The sequence below is a fragment of the Pleurodeles waltl genome, chromosome 7, assembly GCF_031143425.1.
Source record: "Pleurodeles waltl isolate 20211129_DDA chromosome 7, aPleWal1.hap1.20221129, whole genome shotgun sequence".
Taxonomy (NCBI): Eukaryota; Metazoa; Chordata; class Amphibia; order Caudata; family Salamandridae; genus Pleurodeles; species Pleurodeles waltl.
This window is the reverse complement of record NC_090446.1, coordinates 498,533,484-498,560,403: the sequence shown is the minus strand read 5'-3', so window position 1 is coordinate 498,560,403 and position 26,920 is coordinate 498,533,484. Positions and strand designations below refer to the sequence as shown.

Here is a 26,920-nt window from a genome sequence, read left to right as displayed (position 1 = left end):
AGAATCCTGTCTGAGGGGTTGGCAGCAGCTGCAGTGGAAACCCCGGGAAAGGCAGTTTGGCAGTACCAGGGTTCTGTGCTAGAGACCCGGGGGATCATGGAATTGTCCCCCCAATACAAGAATGGTATTGGGGGTGACAATTCCATGATCTTAGACATGTTACATGGCCATGTTCGGAGTTACCATTGTGACGCTATACATAGGTAGTGACCTATGTATAGTGCACGCGTGTAATGGTGTCCCCGCACTCACAAAGTCCAGGGAATTTGCCCTGAACGATGTGGGGGGTACCTTGGCTAGTGCCAGGGTGCCCACACACTAAGTAACTTGGCACTCAACCTTCACCAAGTGAGGGTTAGACATATAGGTGACTTATAAGTTACTTATGTGCAGTGAAAAATGGCTGTGAAATTCTGTGTACGTTATTTCACTCAGGCTGCAGTGGCAGGCCTGTGTAAGAATTGTCTGAGCTCCCTATGGGTGGCAAAAGAAATGCTGCAGCCCATCGGGATCTCCTGGAACCCCAATACCCTTGGTACCTAAGTACCATATACAAGGGAATTATATGGGTGTACCAGTGTGCCAATGAGAATTGGTAAATTTAGTCACTAGCCTGCAGTGACAAATTTAGAAAGCAGAGAGAGCATAAACACTGAGGTTCTGGTTAGCAGAACCTCAGTGATACAGTTAGGCACCACACAGGGAACACATACAGGGCACATACCATGAGCACTGGGGTCCTGCCTAGCAGGATCCCAGTGACACAAGGGCTAAAACAAACATACATACAGTGAAAATGGGGGTAACATGCCAGGCAAGATGGTACTTTCCTAAACTTGTGTAATTTGTCACAAGATAATTATGCAAAACTTCAGCAAAATAGCAAGCCATTATTTAAGGGTGTAACCGAGCATTTAGGGCTATTTTCTTAGCGCAAATTGCACCCTCTACCCTGGGGTGAATTTCTGCATTAACAATAGCTACGTGCTGCAGAACATGAATATCAGGAGCCACTCATGGTTGCTAGCTTTGTTGTTCCTGACCTCCTGCAGTAGGATTTTTTGCCAAATTACTCAGAATTACTCAAACAGGTGTAATTTTCAGTAAAGTAACATAAAATTAGAAAAATTACTTTGATTACTCAGGATAATAAAAATATTGCTCAGGCATAGGTGTGACCCAAAGAAGGACATTGTCTTGAGTAGAAAAAGCATGGGACGTTGCTCATGAACAGTGTGCAACTGAACTCAGAGCTGCAATGCTGTCTTCAGAACCTGAGTAGCAATGCAACGTTTGCCATGAGAGACAATCCCTACCTACCGCGACAACGGAGAGGCACGGTGGAGGTCCAGACTCCATTACAATTGCTACGAGTCTACAGCTCATTGCCTACACCAGCCAAAGTCAATTGCAACCCAGTTCAACTGTAGCGATATGTCTCAAACAACATTCCAGGAGACCTCCAATCTGGTTTCAGGCCATGAGATAGCACTAAATCGACTGCTCTGCTGAGTGTCGATGATGCCCTAAACATCTTAGACTAAAGTAAGTGTTGTCTCTTATCTCTTGCCTGGTCTGCAGTGTTTGAAACCGTAGATCATAAGTTACTACTGAAAACACTTCTGAAAAGGCTTAGCATTGAAGACACTGCTTAAATGTTTTGTATCTTACCCCGGTTACAGAAAGTTGGAAATCTGCATAGACAATCACTTCTCTCGCCAGTACATGACTATACACCCAGTATGTCAAAGCATTCAATGTATAAGTAACCTATCAGCGCAGCGTATAAGTAACCTATTAGAACAAACTTGGCATTGAGTGCCACCACTCAGCTGGTAAAATCACTTAAGGGTGTGTCATTATATTTATGATGCCTAGATCAAAGCTTGTATGTGGAAATTTAAACTAAGCTTAAACCATTTAACACGAAGTTCTTACTAATGACAGTAAAACATAACTAGCCTGTATCCTGGTCTTCTATATGGATCATACCATATCTGGTAAAAAGGGCCAAATCTCTGGGATTCATTCTTGATAAGAGACTCCGTTCTGATGAACACAAACATTTGATTAAAGCTGAACATCTCCAAATGAGGATTTTAAGGAAATTATTATCTTTTAATTAATACCAACCAAAACTGTCCAAGTGTTGACTCTTATCACACTTCGCCCCCATCCCAATGGATCTTCAACAACTCCTGCCTGAAGCAAGATGCTTTAGCCCCTCACTGCATCACCTACAAGGTAGTTCATATGTGTATGCCGAGATATCCCGAGCAAAACCAGAAGATTCTTTTAGAAGAAAAAAGACGTTGTCTAAAACTCTTAAACAAAACTTTGAAATACTGGAAAAATGTCCAAGCACTCAAGGTAGCATCAGAGCGCTTAGAGGTAGCCTCACCAAGTAATGAACAATTTGGCCCCGCAAAACGAACAAAGATATTAGCTGTGTGTTGATGACCAAAGGTCCGTCATTTCAACATCAATGCAACCTATAAATACCCCTGGCTATTTTATTTTGTTGTATTACCTTTTTATGATTCCTCCAGGGCATCCTTTGCTCATGCAAGGACCTGTCTACATATCGAAAGAAGAGAGTGTAGAGAACCGTCCACTCGCACCCACTCGCCACCTTTGACATGGGAACTGTTTGCAGTGGTCGTGGTACAGCTGCTGAGATGTTACTCGTCATAGCTTGAGAGGAAAGGACTCTGAAACCTTCACAGATCGCTGTCTGGAAGGCATGCAGGTGCAGGCTCAACGGTGATGTATGTAAATATTGTCTTCACGTTCTTCTCTGTGGACAGACTTGGACCAGCGACCATGAGGGTAACAAAGTACCAAGGATAGATTTCCTTGTCAAACAAAATATGCGGCATGCTTAACATTAAACTCGAGACCACTGTGAGAGTTTAAATGCTTGTGTGTGTTGGGTGTTTGTGTGGAGAAAAACAAAGAATGTAGTTAATTTTGAGGCAAGACCAGGAACTCGTCAAACACAAAACGCGAATACATGTCATTTTATTGCATTCATTCGGAGTCTCATCGTGTACACAATGTCTACATTGTGTGCATATTATACCATAGAGAAGGTCTCTAGAAGGTTGCAGTATCCTCCTTCGTCCAGGCGTTGTTGCAAAAATGTAGAGCCACTTAAATTAAATAAATTCCGTCGCTACTGGTTTGGTACACACCCAGGGGTACACAGGGTGGCAGCTACATCGCTGTCACTGCAACCCTCAAAAATATGAATCCGCCCACGGTTACCCCGATATATTGCGATATCTATACATACTTATATGTGTTCTATAGATTATTAAAATTTTTATATAAATTATTTATTTATTTATACATATAAATAGGTGCTATAAGAGAGTGTGCTGTAAAATACATCATTTGGCTCATTTTATTTTCACAACTGTCTTGAGGACAAACCCCACACTCCCACAAGACAGGAGTGGCCTTCCTCGCTAAATCATTCAGGTAAAGCCATTCATTCGGATCTGGGATTAAAAGCATGTCCGGGACTGTTTCATGCGCTCATTCCTTCAATCGGTCTACCAATGTTTCGGCTCTTGGTAACTGCAGGGAAGTACCAGGTCCTTTATCAGTCAGCCTGTAATGTGCCTCTAACCACGAGTCTTCTCCTCCAGTAATAACCCATTAGTTCTGTGAGCCCCTTCAAGGCTCCTGGCATGACCTCTTACTTCTGAGACTGAGCTCTTGGCTCCATTCATGACTTCACAGACACTCCCTAAAACTGACACTTCTATTTACCGCTTTCAGCTACTTCAGCCAAGAGTACATTACAATGCATTAACGTGCTCGTGACACAGCTAGAAAAGACAACGAGAAGCCAGAAAGCATAAAAGAGGAATCAACATGCAGGATGGTATTGGTTCAAACCCCACCTATGCAAGCAATGTGCGCAGAGAGCTAGAGCCTAGTTTAGGGTTGGACAGTAATGAACCTTCAAAGATAGGAGTTCCATCTACTCAGGTAAATAAGTGGAAGAAGGCCATTGTCCCAGTGCAGGCGCCATGCCATCACTGGAAATTGACTTCGTCCTTCTGAAAATGGGACTTTCAGCAGGTGCACATTATTCTCCATGTCCACACAGGAAATGCTCCTGAGCTCCCCAGAGATGGATAATACTCCCTATGGAAATTCCAAAAAGGTACTCAGGCACCCAGAACAAAACGTAACACTCCAGAGGAAGGATTACCAATGAAGTGTACGTCATAAAACAATGTGCCTAAATCTATTGTTTGTGCCTTTCCCTAGGCAACTATCCCCTTAATCAGGCTTCTCTGTTCACCCCTTTGAGGTAATCTGACAGGACAAACATAAGGCCCCTTTGCTGTTTTATGCTAAGAACTCACCTCCGGTAGATCACCTCAGCTCTACGCAGAATATGTACCATTAATGCCTACTTTTTATTTAGCACACACAAGTTTGTGCACTCTTGGTCATCGGTTCCTTTCAATGTGCACTGATGACTATTGGGCTTGTGATCACCTCTAAATCTGACTGACGGTAGTCAATCAGGAGATCATTTCTTCTGCCGCTCTGACAGAGTACCAGCTGTAAAACAGTAACTCAGACCTTAAATCTAAACTACTGGACACGTATTATGCAACAGATGCACTGTCGACATTTGCACTACAGTGCACCTTCAAACTGGTGTGCCACGCACAAATGGTGACAGTGTGCCCCATTATTAATACACTGCAAAGGATCAGTGCATTAGTGACAGACTAAGCAGCTGCTTCAAACTGCTGCTTCGCTTTTCACTGCGCAGGTGTCACCCGCTTACACTTCAAATGGAAGGGGGGCAGAGACCCCCAGATGGCAGGAATAGTGAATGACTGCACCCGCCTGTATGGGAATGTCTGGAGGAGTCCATTGAGTCGCTCTTTCTCCCTCCAAGCAGCCACACTTGTGTGGGGTGGGGAGCACCAACTGTCACCTTTTTATGCCTCCTGACTGCCTTTTTGCCTCAGCACAGCACGGATGCAGAGGCAAAGTGTTACCCTGAATTGCAGAGGGCCATGGCCCTGTGCAAATGCGAGAATGCCCCCTTGAGATAACATCAGCACATATACAGGGCCGGTGCTATCTGCATTGCAGAAGTGGCGCACATGCCTATGAAACCCTTTCTGTAGTACTAAATTGCCCTAGGGTGCAGAAAATGGGAGAGCACTTATTTTACGGATAGGAATGCAAGGACTCTATCATTCCTTGCTCCACTGGTCATCATGAAAGGTCTTGAAGCAGTGGAATGACATCTTCCCTACGTTATCTAGATGTGGTGGTGTTCATCTGAAGATCTGAGGAATTGCCCCATGATGTGGTGACCTTTGTTTACAACCCTGACACAGGTGATGAGCTTTGAGTATCAAATTTAATGAGGTCAGCTTCCTAACCAGGTCTTGCTTTCAAAATTAAGCAAGCCTTCACCAATTTGAAAGGCATGGTCATGTGTTGCTTCTTGCTCTAATTGTGGTTCAAGGTACCAAGCCAGTAGATGGGTCAGCTTACCAGCATTTCATGTGGTTGTGGATTTGGTCAAAGGACTTAAAACTGCTGATTGCCCAAAGGTTTTATATAAGCAGATGTGCTAGTATGCATACTGCTTCTTCTGTGGGTGATTATGGTCAAATGTTGTGCCAGTGGCTAGACTTATTATACACATCCTCCCATGATCTTTTGTGTGCTTGAAGCCTTGAACCAGCAAGTAGGCTTGCTTCTTGTTGCATTTTGGGATGGTAGTTATGGACAAGGGTCTTGTACCAGCTGACTAACCAGCTTCCAAACTTCTTGCTGTGGTAGTTATGCTAAAATTTCTTGAAACATTTTATGGATGAACGATCCTGAAACAGTTACTGATTTCATATTCACTATTGTTCTTTACTGTGTTCTTCATCAAAGGTCTTAATCCAGTTGATGGTGCGAGCCTTGCTCTCCTCCCAGCTGTAGAGTGGTTTGTATCCAAAGTGCTGCTCAGCCTTGTCTGTCTGTACAGTGAACGTTGTGCTAGCCACGGCCAGTGTGTACTTGTTTAGTAGGGGGGCATAGCAGAAGAAGGGGCGAAGCAGCCATTGCAGGAGCTCATTTAGGAATGCCACAAAGAAAAGTATGAAGTAAGGTATCAGCGGACGGGAACCGATTAGCTGAAAGCCGCAGGCAGCTAAGAATTCCATGTTAAAGTCATAATAACTGAGATAGGGTGAATTGTCATAGCAGAAGTAAGCCTGGCCACCAATGGCGGATGGACTCTGTTGGATCTTCCGGGCGGCCAGCAAGTGCATCCAGGCCACATTACCTGCAACAACAAAGACTTGTGATCACACAATAGCTGAAATCAGTGTACATCAGATTTGAAATTCAAGGGAAGGGCAGTAGATGACTGAGTGGCAAAGGTGTTTGGGAATAATTAGCAATGAGTAGTGTAGGTCAGGGCGGATGTGCATTTGTAAAGCTATCTTGTAACCCACAGTATTGCTATAGGAGGAGATGCTGCAAATCAGAAGACTTTTCTGTATCAGCTTGTTACACATGGCAGCTTTTGGTGTGGTCTCCCTGTACCTTTGGCTTCTGACCTCCTGTTTTTGGACCCTGTGCTGTAATTCGTTTTTGCTGGTTTTGATACTCTGGGCACTTTACCACTGCTAACCAGTGCTAAAGTACAAGTGCTCTCCATCTAAACTATATTGGTAATTGGTTTTCCATGATTGACACATTTGATTTAGTGGTAGATCCCTAGTAAAGGGCACTATGGGGACTCAGTCCCTATATATCAAATGCTACTAGTAGGCCTGCAGCACTGATGTTGCCACCCACATGAGTATCCCTGTAAACATGTCTCAGAATTGCCACTGCAGTGTTTTTGTGTGCAGGTTTGCACTGCTAATTTGACCTGTCAAGTGTACCCAATTGCCAGGCCCAAACTTTCCCTTTTACTGGATGTAAGTCACCCCTAAGGTAGGCCCTCGGTAGCCCCATGGGCAGGGACAGTGTATTTAAAAGGTAGGACATGTACTGGTGTGTTTTACATAAATACTTCCAAATTTGTTTTTTTACTATTGCAAGGCCTCTCTCTTCCATAGGTTAACATGGGGACTGCCTTTAAATGTCGTTTAAGTACAGTTTCCCATTGGTAGCAGATGGAGATGTGGAGTTTGGGGTCTCTGAACTCACAATTTAAAAATACATCTTTTGGTCGAGTTGGTTTTTAGATTGTTTGAAAATACCACTTTTAGAAAGTGGGGATGTTCTTGCTTAACCAATCTGTGCCTCTGCCTGCCTGTGGAATCCATGTCAGGGTCAGACTGACAGTTGGGCTGTTCGTGAATTCCCTCTAGACAGTGACACAGAGAGAGCTGAGGTGTGTCCTGCATATCCTGATGAGTCTTCCTGGGCTAGAGTGAGGAGGGAGAAGCTCAGATCTGCACCTGAAAGGGCTGTGCCTGGCCTCACACAATGCAGTCTCCAGCCCACTGGAGTGTGTCTCGGGCCAGGCCTGGGCAAGGCAGGATATTGTGAACAAAAGAGACTTTTCTTTGAAGTTTGCCTTATTCAAAGGCAGAAATGAGTATAAGTAGTGGACCCAAAACCCCTGACTTGCAGATTACTTTTGGATCAAGCGGAACCTCTTCCAAGGAGAAGAGCTGGATGCTTGAAGAGGACCTGACACTCTGCCTGTTTTTCTGTGCTGGCCTGCTGCTTCTGCCTTAAGAGGAAAAGGACTGGATTTTGCTTTCTGAAATACTGCTTGTGAAGGTTCCCCAAGGGCTACGACTGAGCTTGCCTCCTGTTACGAAGTCTCAGGCACATCAACAACTTCACCTACCAGCCTCTGGCTTTGCTTGCTGTGGACCCTAACTCGCCAGGTGGTGCCTACTCCAGTCTCTGGCGCCTTGCAAGTGAAATCTCATCTAAAAACAAGAAGAACCAGGTGCAGCAACTCCGGCAGACTCCAGGACCAACGCTGCTGCCTGACTTTGTGACTCTGCCTGCAGCCAAAGCTGTGGTCCCCCTGGTGTGCGACGACTACGACTAACACTGCAGGGCTGATGCCGCCACATCCCCACTGATATTCCTCGACTCAGTGAGTCCCGAGTGCCGTGACACCTGACTCCGCCGCAGCGACTGTAGCCCTGTGACTGTGACCCCAGATATCACTCGTGTCTTGACCCGCGGTATTCATTGACCCCACAGATCGTCAGGGACTCACGCCTTGTACTGATTCTGCACCACCTGCCCTGCTCTGCACTAAGGAACCAACACCAGATCCAGTGACGCCTCACATCCCTGACTCCGTGCACTGGCTTGTTTTCATCGTTACCAAAGGTACTGTACCTGGGGGTTCAGGTGACTCTGTGACCGGTGCCGCCCTCCCTGTGAGTGGCATTGGACTGTTGGGAACGACTCCATCAACGACGTCGTGATAGCCCCAGTTGGAGATGTTGTGTTTTTAAGTGTTTTTATTGGTATTTAATCTTTAAAAAAATCATATCTTCACTTGTGTATGTTTGGTCTTGTTTGATTTAGATAAATATTGGCTATTTTTCCAAACTGGTGTATAGTCCTTTTGTGGTGTTTTACTGTGTGTGGTGGTACAAACACTTCACACATTGCCTCTGAGATATGCCTGACTGCTTGTGCCAAGCTACCAAGGGGGTAAGCAGGGGTTATCTGAACTGTGTATCTCCCTTACCCTGACTAGAGTGAGGGTCCCTACTTGGACAGGGTGTAAACTGACTGCCAACTAGAGACCTAATTTCTAACAGTGCTGCATACCCACCAACATACACACGACCATGCTCTATAGATGCTGGGATCACACGGAATATGCGTCGTCCCATCTTCCGGCCTTCTTCATAATATGATCGCATCAATTCGTGTTTCTCCCCGTAGATCCCTGTAGGCCTCAGAACGCATGTGTTCAGTTGTTTTCCACCTTTCACCTATGGAGGGCAAGCAGAGACAGGAGAGTTAGTTAGTATAGGCACAAGGCAAAGGATAGCTCTGAGCAGAAAGGGGTTAATATAGGCCAATACAGATCCAAGGAGTGAGAAAGAGCCTGCCACAGGGTACATAGTTACAAACTCTATACAAATAGCTGGGAGGCAGAGAGAGCTTCATGCCATGCAGAAAATGCCTTAATTATAAGCTACGCAGGCACAAGAGGTGAGAGGTAGCTCTGTGGCCTGTAGAATTTCCAGTAAAAGAGTAACAGGTGTAGGAAGGTGGCTCGGTATATACTATACCAAAATGAGGTATACTGTGCACAGAGTACAGGGGTTCCCCAGAGGCTTAACAGAGGCTAAAGTAGATAATACTAATGCTCTCTTTTGTGGTAGTGTGGTCGAGTGAATAGGCTTATCAGAGGGCAGTGCAAAGCATTTGTTGTACACACAGTCAAGAAATGAGGTACACACTCAAGGACTAAGTCCAGGCCAATTGTTTTTATATATCAAAAATATATTTTGTTACTTTATTACTAGAACCTGAAGATCTTTGCTGCAGGTAAGTACAGTTGTAAATCAGTATCAAGTATATGTATCAAATGTACTTTGTTTGCTTTTTGCAGATAAAGCAGCTTACAAGTAACATGTTTCAATTTCAAAAGTTGACGGTGCAATTTTTCATAGGAGTCAATAGAGTCCGGGGGGGAGAGTGTTAGCACAATTAACAGGTAAGTACACAACTTACGATTCCAGTTTTCGGGGGTTAGGATGTCCACAGGTCAAAGTTTAGACTAATTCCAAAAGTGCACCACCAGCAACACAGGGCCAGCTAGGTGCAGAGGTCAATGTTGGTGTTGGGTTTGCAATGGAATCCTATGAGGACTGGGGGTGCTCCATAGAAAGCAGACTGCAGGTAAGTACTCGTGGTTCCTAGACAGAGGCCAGGGAGGTTTAGGTCAGTGGGGGAGGGGGAATGCACAGGTCTACATCAAACACACACCCTCAGCGGCACAGAGGAGGCCGGGTGCAGCGAGCAAACACAGAGCAGGACGCCCAATGCTTTTCAAAGGGGGAAGCCCAGGGGTCACAAAATATGCTACAGGCTGGGTCCTGGGGGTTGGTTCCAGGAAACCAAAGGCTGGAAAGGCAGGAGAGGCACCAGCTGGACTTTGCTGGACTGATGGTCAGATTCTCCCAGGCCAGGGGGCTGTGGGTGCAGGGGTCTCCTTGGGTGTCAGGAATCGTTAGATCCTGTAGCGGGCAGGGGGGGTCCTCCAGATTCAGGATGCAGGATGCAGGCTTCGTTGTGTTGGTCAGGAGGGGTCAACCCAGGGTGTACTACAGGTCGGAGTAACTTGGGGACCTTCAAGACTCGCAGCACTGTGGGTTTATTGTAACTAGAGCTTTGATACCAAATTTCCCAGTCTTCAGTAAAGCCATCATGGAGCTGTGGAATTCATATGACAGACTCCCAGCCCAGTTACTTAATATGGCCACACTGCACTTACAATGTCTAAGAATGGACTGTAGGTGCATATTGCTCATGCAGCTATACCCTCCCCTGTGGTATAGTGCACCCTCCCTTAGGGCTGTAAGGCCTGCTAGCGGGGTGACTAACCTATGCCGCAGGCAGTGGTTTGTGGGCATGGCACCCTGGGAGGGGTGCCATGTTGACTTTACCTTTTTCTCCCCACCAGCTCTCACAATCTGCAATGGCAGTGTGCATGTGTTTGGTGAGGGGTCCTTCAGGGTGGCACAATACATGCTGCAGCCCTTAGGGATCCTCCCTGGTCACAGAGCCCTTGGTACCACTGGTACCTTTTACAAGGGGCTTAGTTGTGTGACAGGGGTGTGCCAAATCGGAGAAACAATGGTACAGTTTAGGGAAAGAACTGTAGCGCTGGGGTCTGGTTAGCACGATTCCAGCACACACTCAGTCAAGTTAGCATAAATACCAGGCAAAACGAGGGGGGTAACCATGCCAAAAAGGGGCACTCTTCTACAAGAGGTGTAGTGAATCCTAGTTTGTTTTAATGGGATAACAGGAGTTAGCTTAGCCTTTGGCTTGCAGACTCATGCCCCCGTCACCTAGTGACTTTTAACCTACTTAGCTTGCTCTGTCTTAGCCCATTTATTTAATTAATTAATTAATTAATTCTTCTAAGATGGCTGCCTTGTTTATAGTTAGGCCATTTGTTTAGCTTTATGTTATCAGTGCCACCGTGCTAAGACGTCAAATCGAGCGTCAAAGACAAACAAACTGTAGGTATTCACATTAGGTACTTTCCCTCTTCACGCTTTTGAGGGAATTGTTCATATTAATTACCGTCCCAAGCATGCTGTGTTATCTACTGTTTGGGAATAACCTACGTCAGGGGTCCAAGTAGATCTGTATAAATACACCTCACTTTAGACAATCAGAGGGATTCCGACCAGATACCATAGCTGCTATCGATGCTGCACGTCGCCTTGACACTGACCTGGACTTCGTGTTCCTACGGAGTCTGAGCTTGAGACCTCATTCCAAGGTAACAAGGGTTGGGGGATCCTTCCAGGGACATGGCTTTGGCAGATTCGGTTTAACATACCCAGCTCTCCTTTAGGTAAAAGGTAGGTTTACCAGAATAGGGTAACAGGACATATTAGGCACTCTATGTCTTTCTATATTACTGCAAGATGGTGGCGGTCTTTATAATCATGACTCTTGTTTTTACAATTCTGTCTCTTGCACTGTTCATTATCCTAATCATTGCAGCTCATGCAGATTGCAGATTGTGTTGAATAAAAACTATTGAAACATTACTGCATCTTCGTTAATGCCTGTGTTTAGTTGAGACATGATGTATCTGTGAGAAAGGGGTAATCCCTGTTTAACCACGACAGTCCCTGAGATGTCATGCTCTTCACTCCATACGTAAAGGCTGCCACAAATCACCTTTAACTGTTTTGGGTTTTTGGTGAGGTACTGCTAGTGAGCCGGAAGGGTTGGGACTACAGTTGAGACTTGTTGTAGGATAGGCATAGTCACCTACAAACATAAGTACTGTCATCCTTAAACCAGCAGTCTTGCCTGAACCAAGAGTCCAACTACGACTGACATACATGGCTGCAAAACCTTACAGGGACACTACATATATAGGAAAATTATCAAGAGGAAGCACACTACTTAAAGTGACAAGCTAGCGAGCATGGCTCCCATGAGTGATTCCCTTCAAACCTCAGGATAACGCAACTCACACACTCATTGATAGGACATAGTTCAAACCCACCTCTTTTCATTCCTGTCTCCTACCACATGGATTCCATTAAAAAAGCAGCTCTCTGCCCCACAATTTTAAGTCTTTCCCCTGTTCCTAGTAATGCTGTAAATATGACTGTTGCTTTTTCTCTGTGTCCCTCGACAATCAGTTGTTAACCAGGGTGTACCCTTTGTGGATCCTGTTGACTACCACTGATGTCCCAGAGTCTTGCTCTAAAAATTCATAACCAAGTCACTTAATTGGTACATGTGATTCTCCAAAGGATGCTAAATTCTAGACAGTTGTGAGGATTTTCAGAGTTCCAGGCCAAATAGAAGTTGGCTAACTGAAGTGCCCTATCTACACTGAAAAGGACCTTTGCCTTGCCCGTTTGTTGTATTTTGCCTGTGCCTCAAGGTGGCAGATCCAGGCTGCCTTACATCAAGCTATGGAAATGTCAACACTAATTACACTGGACAAGCAAGTCCTACTTGCAGAGGTATTTGTAGGAATAGAACTCAAATGCAGCCCTATACAATAATTACACATTTAACTGCAAAGGACAGGATACCGTGAAAATCTAATTTCCTTTGAGATTGTCAGACAAAAAGGCAAAACCTCCTATTAGCCAGCCTGCGTTTACGATACATGTGAAATGTGGTACTTGTCTCCTTTGAGGGTCACAGTTGGGAGGAAAAGCAAAAATGGGAGAGAAAAAAAAACTACTTGGCAATATAGATAGCTCATGATTGAGGATGAAGAGCCTTGGGAAGCAGACACAAAAACTACCTTGAGACAGAGTAAAGAAAGAGTCTTGCATAATCTTTCAAGATGAGCAATCCAAAAGGGAAATACAACAGCAGAAATATAGAGCAAAAATCAGGAACAAAAAGCATCTAAGACGGGTGATGAAATAGAAATTAGAGGAATTAAAATTACTGCTACACCTCCTTCTCAGATAGAAGCACCATCAAATATGAGTAGAACAGGAGATTACTTCACAATGGTCAAACACCACCTTGAGTGAGTATAACTCTAACCATCATAGGAAACTGATGTTGTCCTTGTATGGCAGGCACAAGAAGAGAAATTGAATGTCCTACCTCCTGCCCCTCATCCATCTGGCATTGTTGAACTTCTGTGCAACTGTACTCCTCCCTCCAAACATTTAGCCTGAAATCCTGGACTGCATGCAGAGCAGCCCGCTGCCAGATGAAAATCTTCGAAGCTACCACACCTGAGTGCATGTCAAGCCTGGCTCATGGTCCTGTGCAAACCAGACAGGGATTGTTTTCCGCAGTTCAGCTGCACTGCCCTACCGTCGTATAATGTGGAACCAGAAGAGCCTGTTATTGCCTCTGTGACAAACTCAAAGTCCAGTCAAGAGCCACTGCTTTTGAAAATAATAGATCTTTACCTGTAGGCAGTTAAAATGATGATCAAACAAACCATGCTTTTCAAGCTCTTTGAGGCCATGATGCTACCCCAGGTAAGAAGCAACAAATAAAATTACATGAGGTTCAGTGGGCAATGTTGTCCTATTGGATTGAATCCTTGGTATCTGTAGAAATCATTAGATGTCGATTATTTTACTATTGCGCTGTTTCTCAGTGAATGAAGATGGAAGACAAAAAGCTACAACTATATCAAGTTGCTATTTTGATTTGCCATTTGTCGAAGTTTTTGTGAGCCCTTGCTTGGCACAAATCAGTGGTTATCAGCCTCATAGACAGAGAATCCGCAAAAAAATCTCTAACCACAATCCACCGAAAAGTGAACTCGAGTTCCCAACCCAAAAAGATGTTAGAATGCCAAAGAACTGGTTCCAAAGTAAATTTCGATTGTCCAGTTAATGGGGAAACCATTCCTCTAGAATTCTGTGACAGTGCTGGAACTGCACACAGTTCATAGTGAGACCCGTTATAGCTCTAATTGGTCTAAAAACCAATCAGTGTCCAAACGCGTAGAATCTTGGTTCTCAGATTTGACAAAGGTCTCACAATAGTTCATTAGGGTTAACACATTTTAAGAGCTTTTCATTAGGGTTAACAAATTTTAAGAGGCTTTTTTCTCTTAACCAGTTGCTCGCAGTGAACATTTTCAGTTGGCGTGGACACTGAATAGATGAAGAACCCACTGGAGCAAGTGGTTACAGAAGGATTTAGGAACAGAGTCCAGTCATACTTTCACATCATAATATCTCTGGAACCATAAGTCGGATAAAGATTGTTCAAATGGTTTCAGGATAAGTTTTTTTTTGCCTCTGCCAGCATGAAATTACCTTAAAATGTAGGGTGAAAGGGAAAAATCCTTGTGTCCCTTTCAGCCTGGAAAGAGAAACAGAGCTCCCTCAAGGTTGAACTGATCTCAGGGGGGAAATCAAGGCTCACCGTCTAGTCCAGGACTTCACTGGACCAAGCACATTCTTGACATTCAGATAAAGAGGATACCACACAAACATCTGTCAGCACATTGTCCTTACTCCTTGGTGGGCTTGATTGTTTGAGTCCTCCTTTACACAGATTCAGACAAATCCCGTCTTCCAATCAGGGTACACCAACGGAGTCTTATGGGCTAGGCTTGGTTCCAGTATGGAGGGGAACCGTAACAAGAGGTAGCCTAACAAACAGCCTTCCAAGCTGGTACAGTACAGCTTCTTGGAAACTCCAGGCAAATACAAGTAATCTGCAAAGGCAGTTTTACCAATTTCAAGGCACCAGCCAACTGGTTAACTTAATTACTGTTCCATGTAAGACATTTTCAATTTTCTGAACGTTCAAGTTTATAAGTGCTCTGTGGCATTCTGCCTTTGGAAGAAAATAATCATAATAATTCAAGGATACTTAGGAAAGGAAGCTGTATTGTACAGACAGCTCCTAAAACAGAAATAAGGGGATGCTACAAATGGCTTTGTAGTGTGTATAAGATGGGTGCAGGCCAAGCATCCAAAGGAGGGACAGTCTTGCAAGAAAAGGTGCCAAGCAGTAAAATGAGTTCAGTCCATTCGTCTCCTGCCGGGACTGAATATGAATTTTCTAAACCCTCAAAGATGAGCCATTAGTGGATGCTGGTCAAGTGAGGCACATTCATAACACTACCCGGAGGCAAACCTTCACCTTGTGCTATAATCACAGTGTTTGATGGGATGAAAACCATCAACACGGCACAACGGCTCTCGGTTAATGTGTGCCACATAGATGCTACATGTCAACCTGAGTCTCATCCAGGAAATGATGGAAGACATTAATAAGGATCTCCTTCGTTCTTAAGCAGACGGTCGTAAACTCCTCTTCAAGGGGCATTGGTTAAAAATGCCCATGCCAGTCACTAGAAAGTCAGCTCTCACCCAGAGTCATTCTCTCCGGAGGCTGATGATGTCAAGTAAGACTTTCGACTGTGGATGGGAGTACACAGAACCACCACACCAGATCTATCTACTATGCAGATAAAGACAAGCAGAAACACATAGACCATCTCCAGTGGGCTAACAGTTGTTATGACCATCTCCCCACCCAGCCCCTAGTAAAAATGCAAGATGGTGCAGTTATGAGCACAGTGGGAGTGAGAACGTGTGTCCCTACTCTATATCACATAACCCTGAAACTTTGTGAGCAACTGTATGCGAATCCTGTGACTAACATGCCTGATTACTATGTATGAAGTCTATTATCCCTCATTAGCGGGTCCAAGCTGCATAAATACCTCAAATAAAAAAGTCTAAAACGGTCCAGGCACAGACAGTAAGGGGTAGCTCCGCAACTAGATATCTGATTGGTAAAAAAAGAGTGACCTGATGTTGAAGACCAAAAACTAGGGCATTCCCTAAACAGAGAAGAAGGACTGCAATTTATTGACTAAGGACCAGAAAATGACTTACTTGACAAGGATTACCAACATAAAAGAACACAGACAATGAGACACTAAGGAGAAACCTAATAATATGTTTTACACATAGCGTTATCCGTGTGCTTTTAAAAGTATATTTTAATATGGGCTACTAACTAACGTTACACTAGAACACATTCAAACTTACCTCCCTCTGTGCTCAGTCGACCTGGGGGATGTGGAGTTACAGGCAAATCTGCTGTCTTTGGAACTGGGGAGCCAGGTTTGAGTCTATATGTCAGGTCACCACATCCTGGGATTCTGGGCAAATCATTCAATCTCCCAGTGCCTAAACAATTAATGTGTCCTTCTGTAATGCAATAATGCTTTTGTAAAGTGCTCCAATACCCTTGCGTCGAGTTCATGCAATACAAAACAGCAAAAAAAGACTGTCCCAACAAATCACGCTATGCAAACACTGCGTCAGTTTTACCTGTTTGCCATTGGATGCAAGCACTAGTGCTTCAGCTGCGGCCTTACTCAGGGGGTACGGCTTGTCATGGTAAATGTTGTAGTCAGTTTCTTCATTCCCCCTACAAGACAGAAAACAAGAGGTGAAACACAAATTGTTAACTTCAAGTAGCTGAGAAGCTCATAGCTCTCACTTCAGTAGGATGCCTCCAAGAGAGTTCAGTAGGTCAGCCACAGAAAAAATCCTTCCTGCCACTCGAAAATAAACAATTCATTTCCATTGATTTCAATGGGCTCATCCCGCAAAGCCCCTCGCTTCCATCTTTCTTCGAGACGGAAGACTGAGCGGTGCAGAGGCAGTAGGTCAGGCGTGACTTGACAGAGCTTTGTCTAGACCAGTGCTACATTTGTGCTTGTTGTTTCCAGTGCTGAGCACCGGCACTTATTTCTGAGGGCCGGCGCTTAGTTTTCTGCCTCAAGCATTTACTGTGAGCAAAAGACAAGTGGGAAAGACGGAGGAAGAGAAAACAGGGAAAAGCGTCAGAAAGGGGAAAGCAGGAAGCTGACAGAGTGATCGCGTGTTCACAGCAGCCACAGGAGGAGGGGCAGGCCAAGGAGGCCCCTTATATTTGAACTCTCACGCTTCCTGCTTCGCAGGCAGTGCGTTTTCACAGCGGCCACAGGAGGAGGGGCAGGCCAAGGAGGCCCTTTATCTATGAACTCTTGCGCTTCCCACCCGCGGGACAAGCGCGGGCGGCGCCCGGGCCAAGGGCGAGCCCGTCCTTCTCCTGTCATCGCCAGGAAGAGGCTGGGCCACCCCCATGGCATCTCCTCCACGATTGTGCTATTTTGATTTTCAACGATTCTGATGTCTTAAGGTACGCTTCTTAATAATTTTCTTAATTTTGTTAAGGTTGTTCCATTTTTATAGTCATTCTACGTTTAATTCCTGTGGGTAAAAGTTTGTATAAGTCACTCTCGCGTCAGCGGTTGTTGGGGGTGGAACCAAGCCCCCAAAGAGCCGTTTCAGTGCTCCGCCTGCGCAGGAAAGCGCTGGATTCTGTCTGTGGCAGTTGGGGGTGGCCCAAGCCCCTACAAACTTGATACCGCGTCTGTATATTTGAGAAGTGATGGACTCGTCTGGGATTGTTGGGCGCAGGTCAAGCCTCTATAAACTTGAAAGTGTGCTCCTTTTGCCTTATTTAAATTTGTGAAATGTATTTATTACAGTCAGGTTGGGGAAAAGGAAAGCTAGCGGCAATCCCACCGGGCATGGGGGGGGCAAAGAAAATACCTCGCCATGCCACCGAAAATTGTACTCTATCACAAATTGGTGACCTAATAGAAGAAGTCGAGAGTATGTTAGCCACCAAACCGTCCAATCACCCTAAGGGAAGCCCTGATGCTGTGACTAAAGATATAAAAACCTTTTTTATTCCTGTGACTCCTGCGAACAATGAGACCTTGTTTGTGCCGCCACGGGGGCCCCAATTAGAGCACATCATGCCAGATACTCTGGCTAACCACATATAGAGAGCTCGAAATTGTGTGTGGCTAATCAGCAGTACAGCTTATCTCCCCATATAAACTGTTCTAATTGTTTCATACCGCTGGCTTTGCTGGTAACCCCTAGCCCAGAGAAAGGTACATCAAGGAAAGTTGAGGAGCCAACAACACATCTAGCCATTCAGACAGAACGGCCTCTAGAGGCTCAGTTAGTACAAATAAGATCCGAAATAATGAGCTTAAAAGAGTATCTCACTTCCCTTAGCCACATGGTCCATGCAAAGCTCGACGGCTTAACAGCCGTGATCGGGACATAAGGAAATCTTCTCTTAACCCCAAGTTTAACTCTTCATCCACACAAACCCAGCAAATTGACATATCTATGAAGGGAACGCATAGGGGAAAGAATGCAGGCGTGGTATCACTACCCTGTCAACGGGAAGTGTGCGTAGCTCCTGTTGTGGCTAAATCAAATAAATATGATACTAAATTGATTAGAGGGGCCAACCAAGAGAAGCTCAGTGTTAAGCCTCTAGCCAATGTTAATAAAGCCTCCCAGTCAAGCAGCCTGTCTAGCCAGTTGACGTATGGTCAGTGTGACGTCTATATGACGAACATCCCTAAGTTGAGACATGGAACAAAGGAACTAGAGGATTCTCTGAAGAACAAAGTAATTCACTGGATAAGGGGTGTAAAAAAATGTAGGTCCGTTATACGGGACGACATAATAACCGCCCAGAGATTTGTAAGCGATAGCTCAGAAATGGACCTCATAGGGTTACAGCTGAACAGTCAGAGTTTAGTAAAGGGCCTTTTAGCTCTTGAGTTAAGATCGAGACCAGACACCTTGTCTCAAGTAACTCTTGTCCAGTTGATCCCCCTTCCACTGGCTAACTTGTTCTTTAGAGGTAGTCCTAATACCAGACCTTCTCCCAATATATGCACCACAAGATGGGGACATAGGAGTAGTTCAACCACAATTGTAGATTGACGTAAAGCCCCATCAGTGGAGGTGGGGAAGGATGACATTTCTGGCACAAAGCCTTTGGAACTATGCGACCTAAGTACTCTACCTTTGGGCATTGTGGGAGCAGAGTCAGAAGCATGTTGTAACGTCCATGTAGAAGGGCTTAAAGATAAGCAAATAGTGAGATTGCTCAACACTGGGTATAGCAACAAACCTTTAATTAATGTCTTATCCTGGAATGTGGCGGGTGTGTCATCTAAGACAACCAATCCAGAGTGGTGTAGCTTTATGGATCAACATCACATCATTTTCCTACAGGAGACATGGGCCCCCTCTAAGTTATAGAGCAGGATATTGGTCCTTCCAAAAGGCTGCACTTCCATCTCCATCTGGTAGAGCATCTGGGGGTTTAATAATCTGGCTCAAGCATGATTTATTTCCCAAGGCAAAGGAGTTGCCCTCCCCTCTAGTGATACACTAGCTGTGGAGGTCGTATTTAGCGGCCCAAGGGGGGCAGTTCGTATAGTATTTGTAAACATATATATTAGGCCTGGCCCACAAAATCTCAGACCGTCCAGATAAAAATGCTTACGGATTTCTTGAACCATCTACCTGGGGGGCAGGGCTTACTTGTTGCAGGAGACTTCAATATGCAGTTGAATTGTGAGGATGATTTTCAGCAAAAAAGAATCCAGTTTGTCCACCCTTGGGACAGATCAGGTCCGGTTCAGGTTGCAATAAAGCCACCGGGGGGAGTATTAGATCTAGTGGAGGACTTGATAAAAACAATGGGGCTTAGAATAGTCAATGGGAATACGAAATCAGACACTCCGTTGCCTACATATAGGAAAGGCCTATACAAGAGCCGCCTAGTCTATGTTCTAGTAGATGATTTCCTTTGGAATTCCCTTATTGACATGGTAGTTTCTCCACGTGACGATAGCGATCACCAAACTCTTTGTATATCCTTCTCATTCTCCCCATTCAAATGTAGTCTTCTTTCCAAGTGGGTGAAGGGTAGTACCTTAGTCGCGACAAATGATTATAAAAATGTAAGGTGGGAAATGGTGGCAGATGATGTAAATTTTCAGGCATCAATATATAAAGTGGTGATATCAACGCTTTTCCCTTTGAAGTATATCGACTTGGTACCGGTTGACTTAATCAATTTGCACAACATTATGGTTATCCAGCTAAGGCCCTTCTTCCAGGTAACAAGGAGGCGGGCAAAAACCAGGGTTAGATCCTTGAGGTGGTTCTCTATCTCTCTTCTCTATTTAAACACACTTAGTAATGAGATTCTGAGAGGCGGGGGTTCCCTTCCACATGGCAAGGAGCGATTATAATTCCCGTTTTTAAAAAGTGCTCAAGGGAACTTCCTTCCAACTATAGGCCAATAAGTCTAATTGACATTAGCCAAAAAGTTTTTTGTAAGCAAAATCTTGACTAGATTGCAGGCATGGATAGAGGACTCATATATCCTCTCTGACCTCCAGGCAGGTTTTAGGAAGGTCGTGAGCACAATCGATCAGGCATTTAGGTTTAATCTCCTTTGTTGGAAACATCTGACACTAAATAAGGGCCACTTGTACGTGGCCTTCATTGACCTAAAAGCTGCGTTTGACATGGTCCCAAGGGATCTACTGTGGAACGTCCTTGAGACCTATAAACTTGACAGTGAGATGCTGAAATTCATCAGGTGTCTCCACGAGGGCACCCATGCCCAGGTACGCTGGTCCCAAGGCAGAGATCTGACAGAAGCCATACCTATTGACAGGGGGGTCAGACAGGGGTGTGTTCTGGCCCCCACGCTGTTCAATCTCTATATTGATGGTGCGGTCGACCAGCTGATGCATTGCAATCATGACGCCCCACAGTTAGGAGGAACCTCCGTCCCTATTTTAATGTTTGCAGATGACACCTTACTGATCTAACAAACCCCAATGGGCCTTCAAAACGAACTCGATGCCTTTTCTAAATTTTGTATCAAGAGGGGCCTAGAGATAAATTCTTCTGAGACTAAATTTAGGGCTTTTAATTCTCAGAAGTCTTTTAGGGGGAATATGACTCTGGTAGGTCAACCGATAGAGAGAGTTAGTCAGTTTGACTATCTGGGGATCAGGATATCGGACAACCAACGGTGGTCGGCACAGATTGAGAAGAGTGTGTCCATTCTTCGACAGAGGTCAGCTGTGATAGCGAGAAAAATTGCCAACACTACGGAAGGAGAAATTTCATATGCTATCACAGTATACAAGGCAGGGGCTGTGGCTGCTTCAATTTATAGTGCTGAATTATGGGGGCACTGCAACTCTAGTTGCTCGACGATGGTGGAAAATCGCTTTATGCGTAACTTTCTGCATTTACCGACAAGTACTCCACTCACACCCCTTAGATTTGATTTAACCCTAAATGAGATCCACAACGAGGCTGCCTTAAGACCCCTCATGTATTGGGTCCGCCTTTGGACATCTGAATATCTGTCCCTCTACCAAGCAGCAGTTGACGAGTTTTTAGCGGACTGTGGCGTGTTAAAAATTCCCTGGTTTAAATACATCAGAGGCACGTACCAACTTATCAAAATGGACGAGGTGTGGAAAGACCCCCACAACTTAAAGGAAGCAAAGGCACGAATAAGGCGATGTTACTGGGAGTTCATTTTGACCCAACTTTGGTCCAAAAAGGACCATGGTAGCAGGACGCTACTGTTTCTGGACCACAAATGTAGCCCTAAGTTTGAGGCTTATATGGACAATATCAATCCCCCCATGTCAAAACTCTCTTTATTAAATTCAGGTTAGGGATATTGCCTCCTAATACATTTACTGCAAGATGGTGCAAGGAGGCTCATAAATCGAGTTTCTGCCACTCCTGTCCTGAGCAACCAGAGACATTGGCCCATTTTATGTTTTTTTGTCCTAGATATTCAGTGCCCAGGAAGAAGTGGATAATCCCTTTATGTAGATCAATGGGGATAAGGAAACATAACACATCTTTGCGAATTCTTGCAAGTGACAAGGTGGTCTTTGCCGTTGCTAAGTACCTACAAAACGTATGGGCCATAAGAACTAGAGAAAACATTGCCGACCGATCGGATTACCCATAATCATCCTAGGCCATAGTCGATCATTATGGGCATGAAACCTTTCTGCAAGAGAAAAAGGAATCTTGACGTTAGTTTTGTATTGCTGCTACAACTATGTGTACCAACAACTCATTTTAGCTTAAATTATTGTAGGAAGAAATAGACCACTATATGGAACCATGTCTAGCCAGGCCCCCAGGATTTTAAAATTTAGATAGTTGCCATGTATCATTTTAATAATTGAGTTTTAACATTTTAATCCAGTTGAATCATGTGTTTTTCCTTTTAATGTTCTCTGTTGAATCTGTATCTTTCACTAATTTATAATTGTATTGTACGGTTATTGTTTGTTGTTTATTGGACACTTTTATGGCTTTCAGCCGAAATAAAGTTATTTATTGATTGACAGAGTGAGCTAAAGGGGCAGACAGTGGCTTTAACCGCTTCTGTGCCTTGGACGAGGTGACCTCGTCCAAGGCTACAGTTCCCCTGTGCCTTGGACGAGGTGACCTCGTCCAAGGCACAGGGGAACTTGGGGGACCTTCCCCTTCCTACCCCCACCCCCCGTGACGTCAGCGCGCGCTGATTTGTCACAGGGGCCTCCCCCATCGCACTGAAAAGAAATGCAAAGCATTTCTCTTTCAATCACTGGGGAGGCCCGGAGGGGCTTCAAAGGGAAGGAAATGTATTTCCTTCCCTTTGAAGTCTCTCCCAGGGTTTCAAAAGCCGGATTGCTTGCAATCCGGCTTTTGAAACCCCACTAGACACCAGGGATTTTTTTATTTATTTTACAAAGTGACATAAGGGAGTGACCCCTTGGGCAAGGGTCGCTCCCAGGGGGGGCCCATTTTCCAGGAAGGCCGTTTCTACCCCCAGGGGGGCAGAAACCTCTAGGCACCAGGGATCTATTTTTTTTTTGTTTTGTTGGGGAGCGACCCCTTAGGCAAGGGTCGGTCCCCTAGGCGGAAAATTATAATTAGGCTGTTTCTGCCCCCCTTGGGGGCAGATTGGCCTATTTTGATGAGGCCAATCTGTCCCCAAGGGGGGCAGAAACCACTAGACACCAGGGAGTTTTTTCTTTGCGTGAATTTCACGCAAGGGGAGCGACCCCTTAGGCAAGGGTCGCTCCCTGGGGGGGGGGGGGGGGGGGTTTATTTTAGGCCATTTCTGCCCCCCCTGGGGCAGATCGGTCTATTATTATGCCGATCTGCCCCCAGGGGGGGCAGAAACCTCTAGGCGCCAGGGCAATTTTTTTTTGTGTGTTTTTTTTTTGTTTGTTAGTTTTTTTTAGAGATGGGGAGCAACCCATCAGGCAAGGGTCGCTCCCCTTGGGGGCAGATTGACCTAAAATCGTCAGAAATGGTCTAAATACAATCTGCCCCCAAGGGGGCAGAAACCACTAGGCACCGGGGATTTTTTTTTGGCACCAATGTCACGCAGGGGGAGCGACCCCGTAGGCAAGGGTCGCTCCCGGGGAACGGGTTGTGGGGCAAATTTATTTTAGGCCATTAGGTGCTAGGGCAATTTTTTTTTTTTTTTTTTTTTTTGTTTGTTTTTTTAGAGATGGGGAGCGACCCATCAGGCAAGGGTCGCACCCCTGGGGGGGAAATTGTATTTAGACCATTTCTGCCCCCCTAGGGGGCAGATTGGTCGATTTTAGGTCAATCTGCCCCCAAGGGGGCAGAAACCACTAGGCACCGGGGATTTGGTTTTTGGCGCCAATGTCATGCAGGGGGAGCAACCCCGTAGGCAAGGGTCGCTCCCGGGCAAGGGGGGTTTGTGGGGGGGTCAAATTTATTTTAGGGCATTTCTGCCCCCCCCTGGGGCCAGCTGAGCTAGAGGCCAAACTCCACAGGTAGGCACTTTGCAAAAAACACCTCTGTTTTCTGTGAAAAAATATGTTGTGTCCACGTTGTGTTTTGGGCCATTTCCTTTCGTGGGCGCTAGGCCTACCCACAGAAGTGAGGTACCATTTTTATCGAGAGACTTAGGGGAACGCTGGGTGGAAGGAAATTTGTGGCTCCTCTCAGATTCCAGAACTTTCTGTCACCGAAATGAGAGGAAAAAGTGTTTTTTTGGCTGAATTTTGATGTTTGCAAAGGATTCTGGGTAACAGAACCTGGTCAGAGCCCCGCAAGTCACCCCATCTTGGATTCCCCTGGGTTTCTAGTTTTCAAAAATGCGCTGGTTTGATAGGTTTCCCCAGGTGCCGGCTGAGCTACAGGCCAAAATCCAGAGGTAGGCACTGTTTTCTATGAAAAAATGTGATGTGTCCACGTTGTGTTTTGGGCCATTTCCTTTCGTGGGCGCTAGTCCTACCCACACAAGTGAGGTATCATTTTGATCGGGAGACTTGGGGGAACGCTGGGTGGAAGGACATTTGTGGCTCCTCTGAGATTCCAGAACTTTCTGTCACAGAAATGTGAGGAACATGTGTTTTTTTAGCCATATTTTGAGGTTTGCAAATGATTCTGGGTAACAGAACCTGGTCCGAGCCCCACAAGTAACCCCATCTTGGATTCCCCTAGGTCTCTAGTTTTCAGAAATGCATAGGTTTGGTAGGTTTCCCTAGGTGCCGGCTGAGCTAGAGGCCAAAATCTACAGGTAGGCACTTTGCAAAAAACACCTCTGTTTTCTTTCAAAAATTTGGATGTGTCCACGTTGCGCTTTGGGGCGTTTCCTGTTGCGGGCGCTAGGCCTACCCACACAAGTGAAGTATCATTTTTATCGGGAGACTTGGGGGAAGGCTGGGTGGAAGGAAATTTGTGGCTCCTCTCAGATTCCAGAACTTTCTGCCACAGAAATGTGAGGAACATGTGTTTTTTTAGCCAAATTTTGAGGTTTGCAAAGGATTCTGGGTAACAGAACCTGGTCCGAGCCCCACAAGTCACCCCATCTTGGATTCCCCTAGGTCTCTAGTTTTCAGAAATGCACAGGTTTGGTAGGTTTCCCTAGGTGCCGGCTGAGCTAGAGGCCAAAATCTACAGGTAGGCACTTCGCAAAAAACACCTCTGTTTTCTTTCAAAAATTTGGATGTGTCCACGTTGTGCTTTGGGGCATTTCCTGTCGCGGACGCTAGGCCTACCCACACAAGTGAAGTATCATTTTTATCGGGAGACTTGGGGGAACATAGATTAGCGAAACAAGTGTTATTGCCCCTTGTCTTTCTCTACATTTTTTCCTTCCAAATATAGGAGAGTGTGTAAAAAAGACATCTATTTGAGAAATGCCCGGTAATTCACATGCTAGTATGGTCACCCCGGAATTCAGAGATGTGCAAATAACCGCTGCTCCTCAACACCTTATCTTGTGCCCTTTTAGGAAAAACAAAGGTTTTCTTGATAGCTGTTTTTTACTCTTTATCTTTCAGCAAATGAATTGCTGTATACCCGGTATAGAATGAAAACACACTGCAGGGTGCAGCTCATTTATTGGCTCTGGGTTCCTCGGGTTCTTGATGAACCTACAAGCCCTATATATCCCCGCAACCAGAGGAGTCCAGCAGACGTAATGGTATATTGCTTTCGATAATCTGACATTGCAGGGAAAAGTTACAGAGTAAAACGTAGAGAAAAATTGATGTTTTTTTCACCTCAATTTCAATATTCTTCTTTTTCAGTTGTTATTTTCTTTAGGAAACCCTTGTAGGATCTACACAAATGACCCCTTGCTGAATTCAGAATTTTGTCTACTTTTCAGAAATGTTTAGGTTTCTGGGACCCAGCATTGGTTTCATGCCAATTTCTGTCACTGACTGGAAGGAGGCTGAAAGCACAAAAAATTGCAAAAATGGGGTATGTCCCAGTAAAATGCCAAAATTGTGTTGAAAAATTGGGTTTTCTGATTCAAGTCTGCCTGTTCCTGAAAGCTGGGAAGCTGCTGAGTTTAGCACTGCAAACCCTTTGTTGATGCCATTTTCAGGGGAACAACCACAAGCCTTCTTCTGCAGCCACTTTTTCAATTTTTTTTTTTAAAAAACGAAATTTACCAGGTCTGTAAAAAAACGGACCAGGTTTTACTAGATGCAGATCTGCATCCAGTAAAACTGCAGCTGAAGAGGGCCAGGAGACATGGGCAGAGTCCGAAACCCACCTGCTCTCCCCAGCACCACAGGGTGAGCCCACAAGGCTCCTTCTTCCTCACATGCCTCCCCAGCTTTGGGTTGCCTAACCAACCCTCCTCCCCCCATTCCTCTGACCTGCATCAATCCCCGCAATTCAATTTACTATTTTTTTTAAGCAGGTGATAATGTCATAGCTGCCACATTCCCCAGGGCCATGAGTGATGTGCTTGTCCAGTCCTGTTTTTGTTTTCTTTGAAGTCTGGTACTTGTAGTTTTATTATGGAACAAACAAGACTGCAAGTCACTGAATTCAAAGCAAAAACCTGGACTGGAGAATCACATCACACATGAACCTGGGGAACCTGATAGGGCTGAAAGGGGGTAGGAAAGGGGCTCGTCATTAGACCAAAATTAAGCTTAGAATGCGGAAATGGGCAATACAGTGTCCAAGCGTTAATCGGAATTCTCGGGTCAATAATTTATGATTCTCGGGCCAATAACTGGCCACCATTATCAGTGCATTAAATACCAGGCAACTCGTAATGTTGCCCTAGGCCCTGATTGCATAATTTCCAGCCAGTCGGGATTGAGGTGCATCGAAAGTTTATCGGCACAGGTCTACATTTTATTTCGAACATTTTAGCAACAAGATTCGACACAGCTGACTCACTCTAAACAAAATAAAATGACCAAAGAATACAAAGCCTGGAATATAAAGAAACGCCCTGCCCTGTCAGATTTAATTCCGTTCACTCCGGTTATTTTTAACTGGAGCACCAGAACACGACAGGA

At 45.1% G+C, this 26,920-nt stretch overlaps 1 protein-coding gene across 5 annotated transcripts in view; it reads right to left on the bottom strand.

The window, feature by feature from the left end:
* Positions 1-3,378: 3,378 nt before the first annotated feature.
* The window catches only part of HSD3B7 (hydroxy-delta-5-steroid dehydrogenase, 3 beta- and steroid delta-isomerase 7), a 450,561-nt gene continuing 427,019 nt past the window's right edge, over positions 3,379-26,920 (bottom strand). For all 5 annotated transcript variants that reach the window (XM_069244179.1, XM_069244174.1, XM_069244177.1 and 2 more), the window contains exons 5-7: positions 16,530-16,629; positions 8,807-8,969; positions 3,379-6,325 (exon numbers count right to left, since the gene is read on the bottom strand). In XM_069244179.1, the coding sequence (XP_069100280.1) occupies positions 5,901-6,325; positions 8,807-8,969; positions 16,530-16,629 (688 nt within the window). In that variant the 3' untranslated portion in view covers positions 3,379-5,900. The remainder of the gene's footprint in view (positions 6,326-8,806; positions 8,970-16,529; positions 16,630-26,920) is intronic.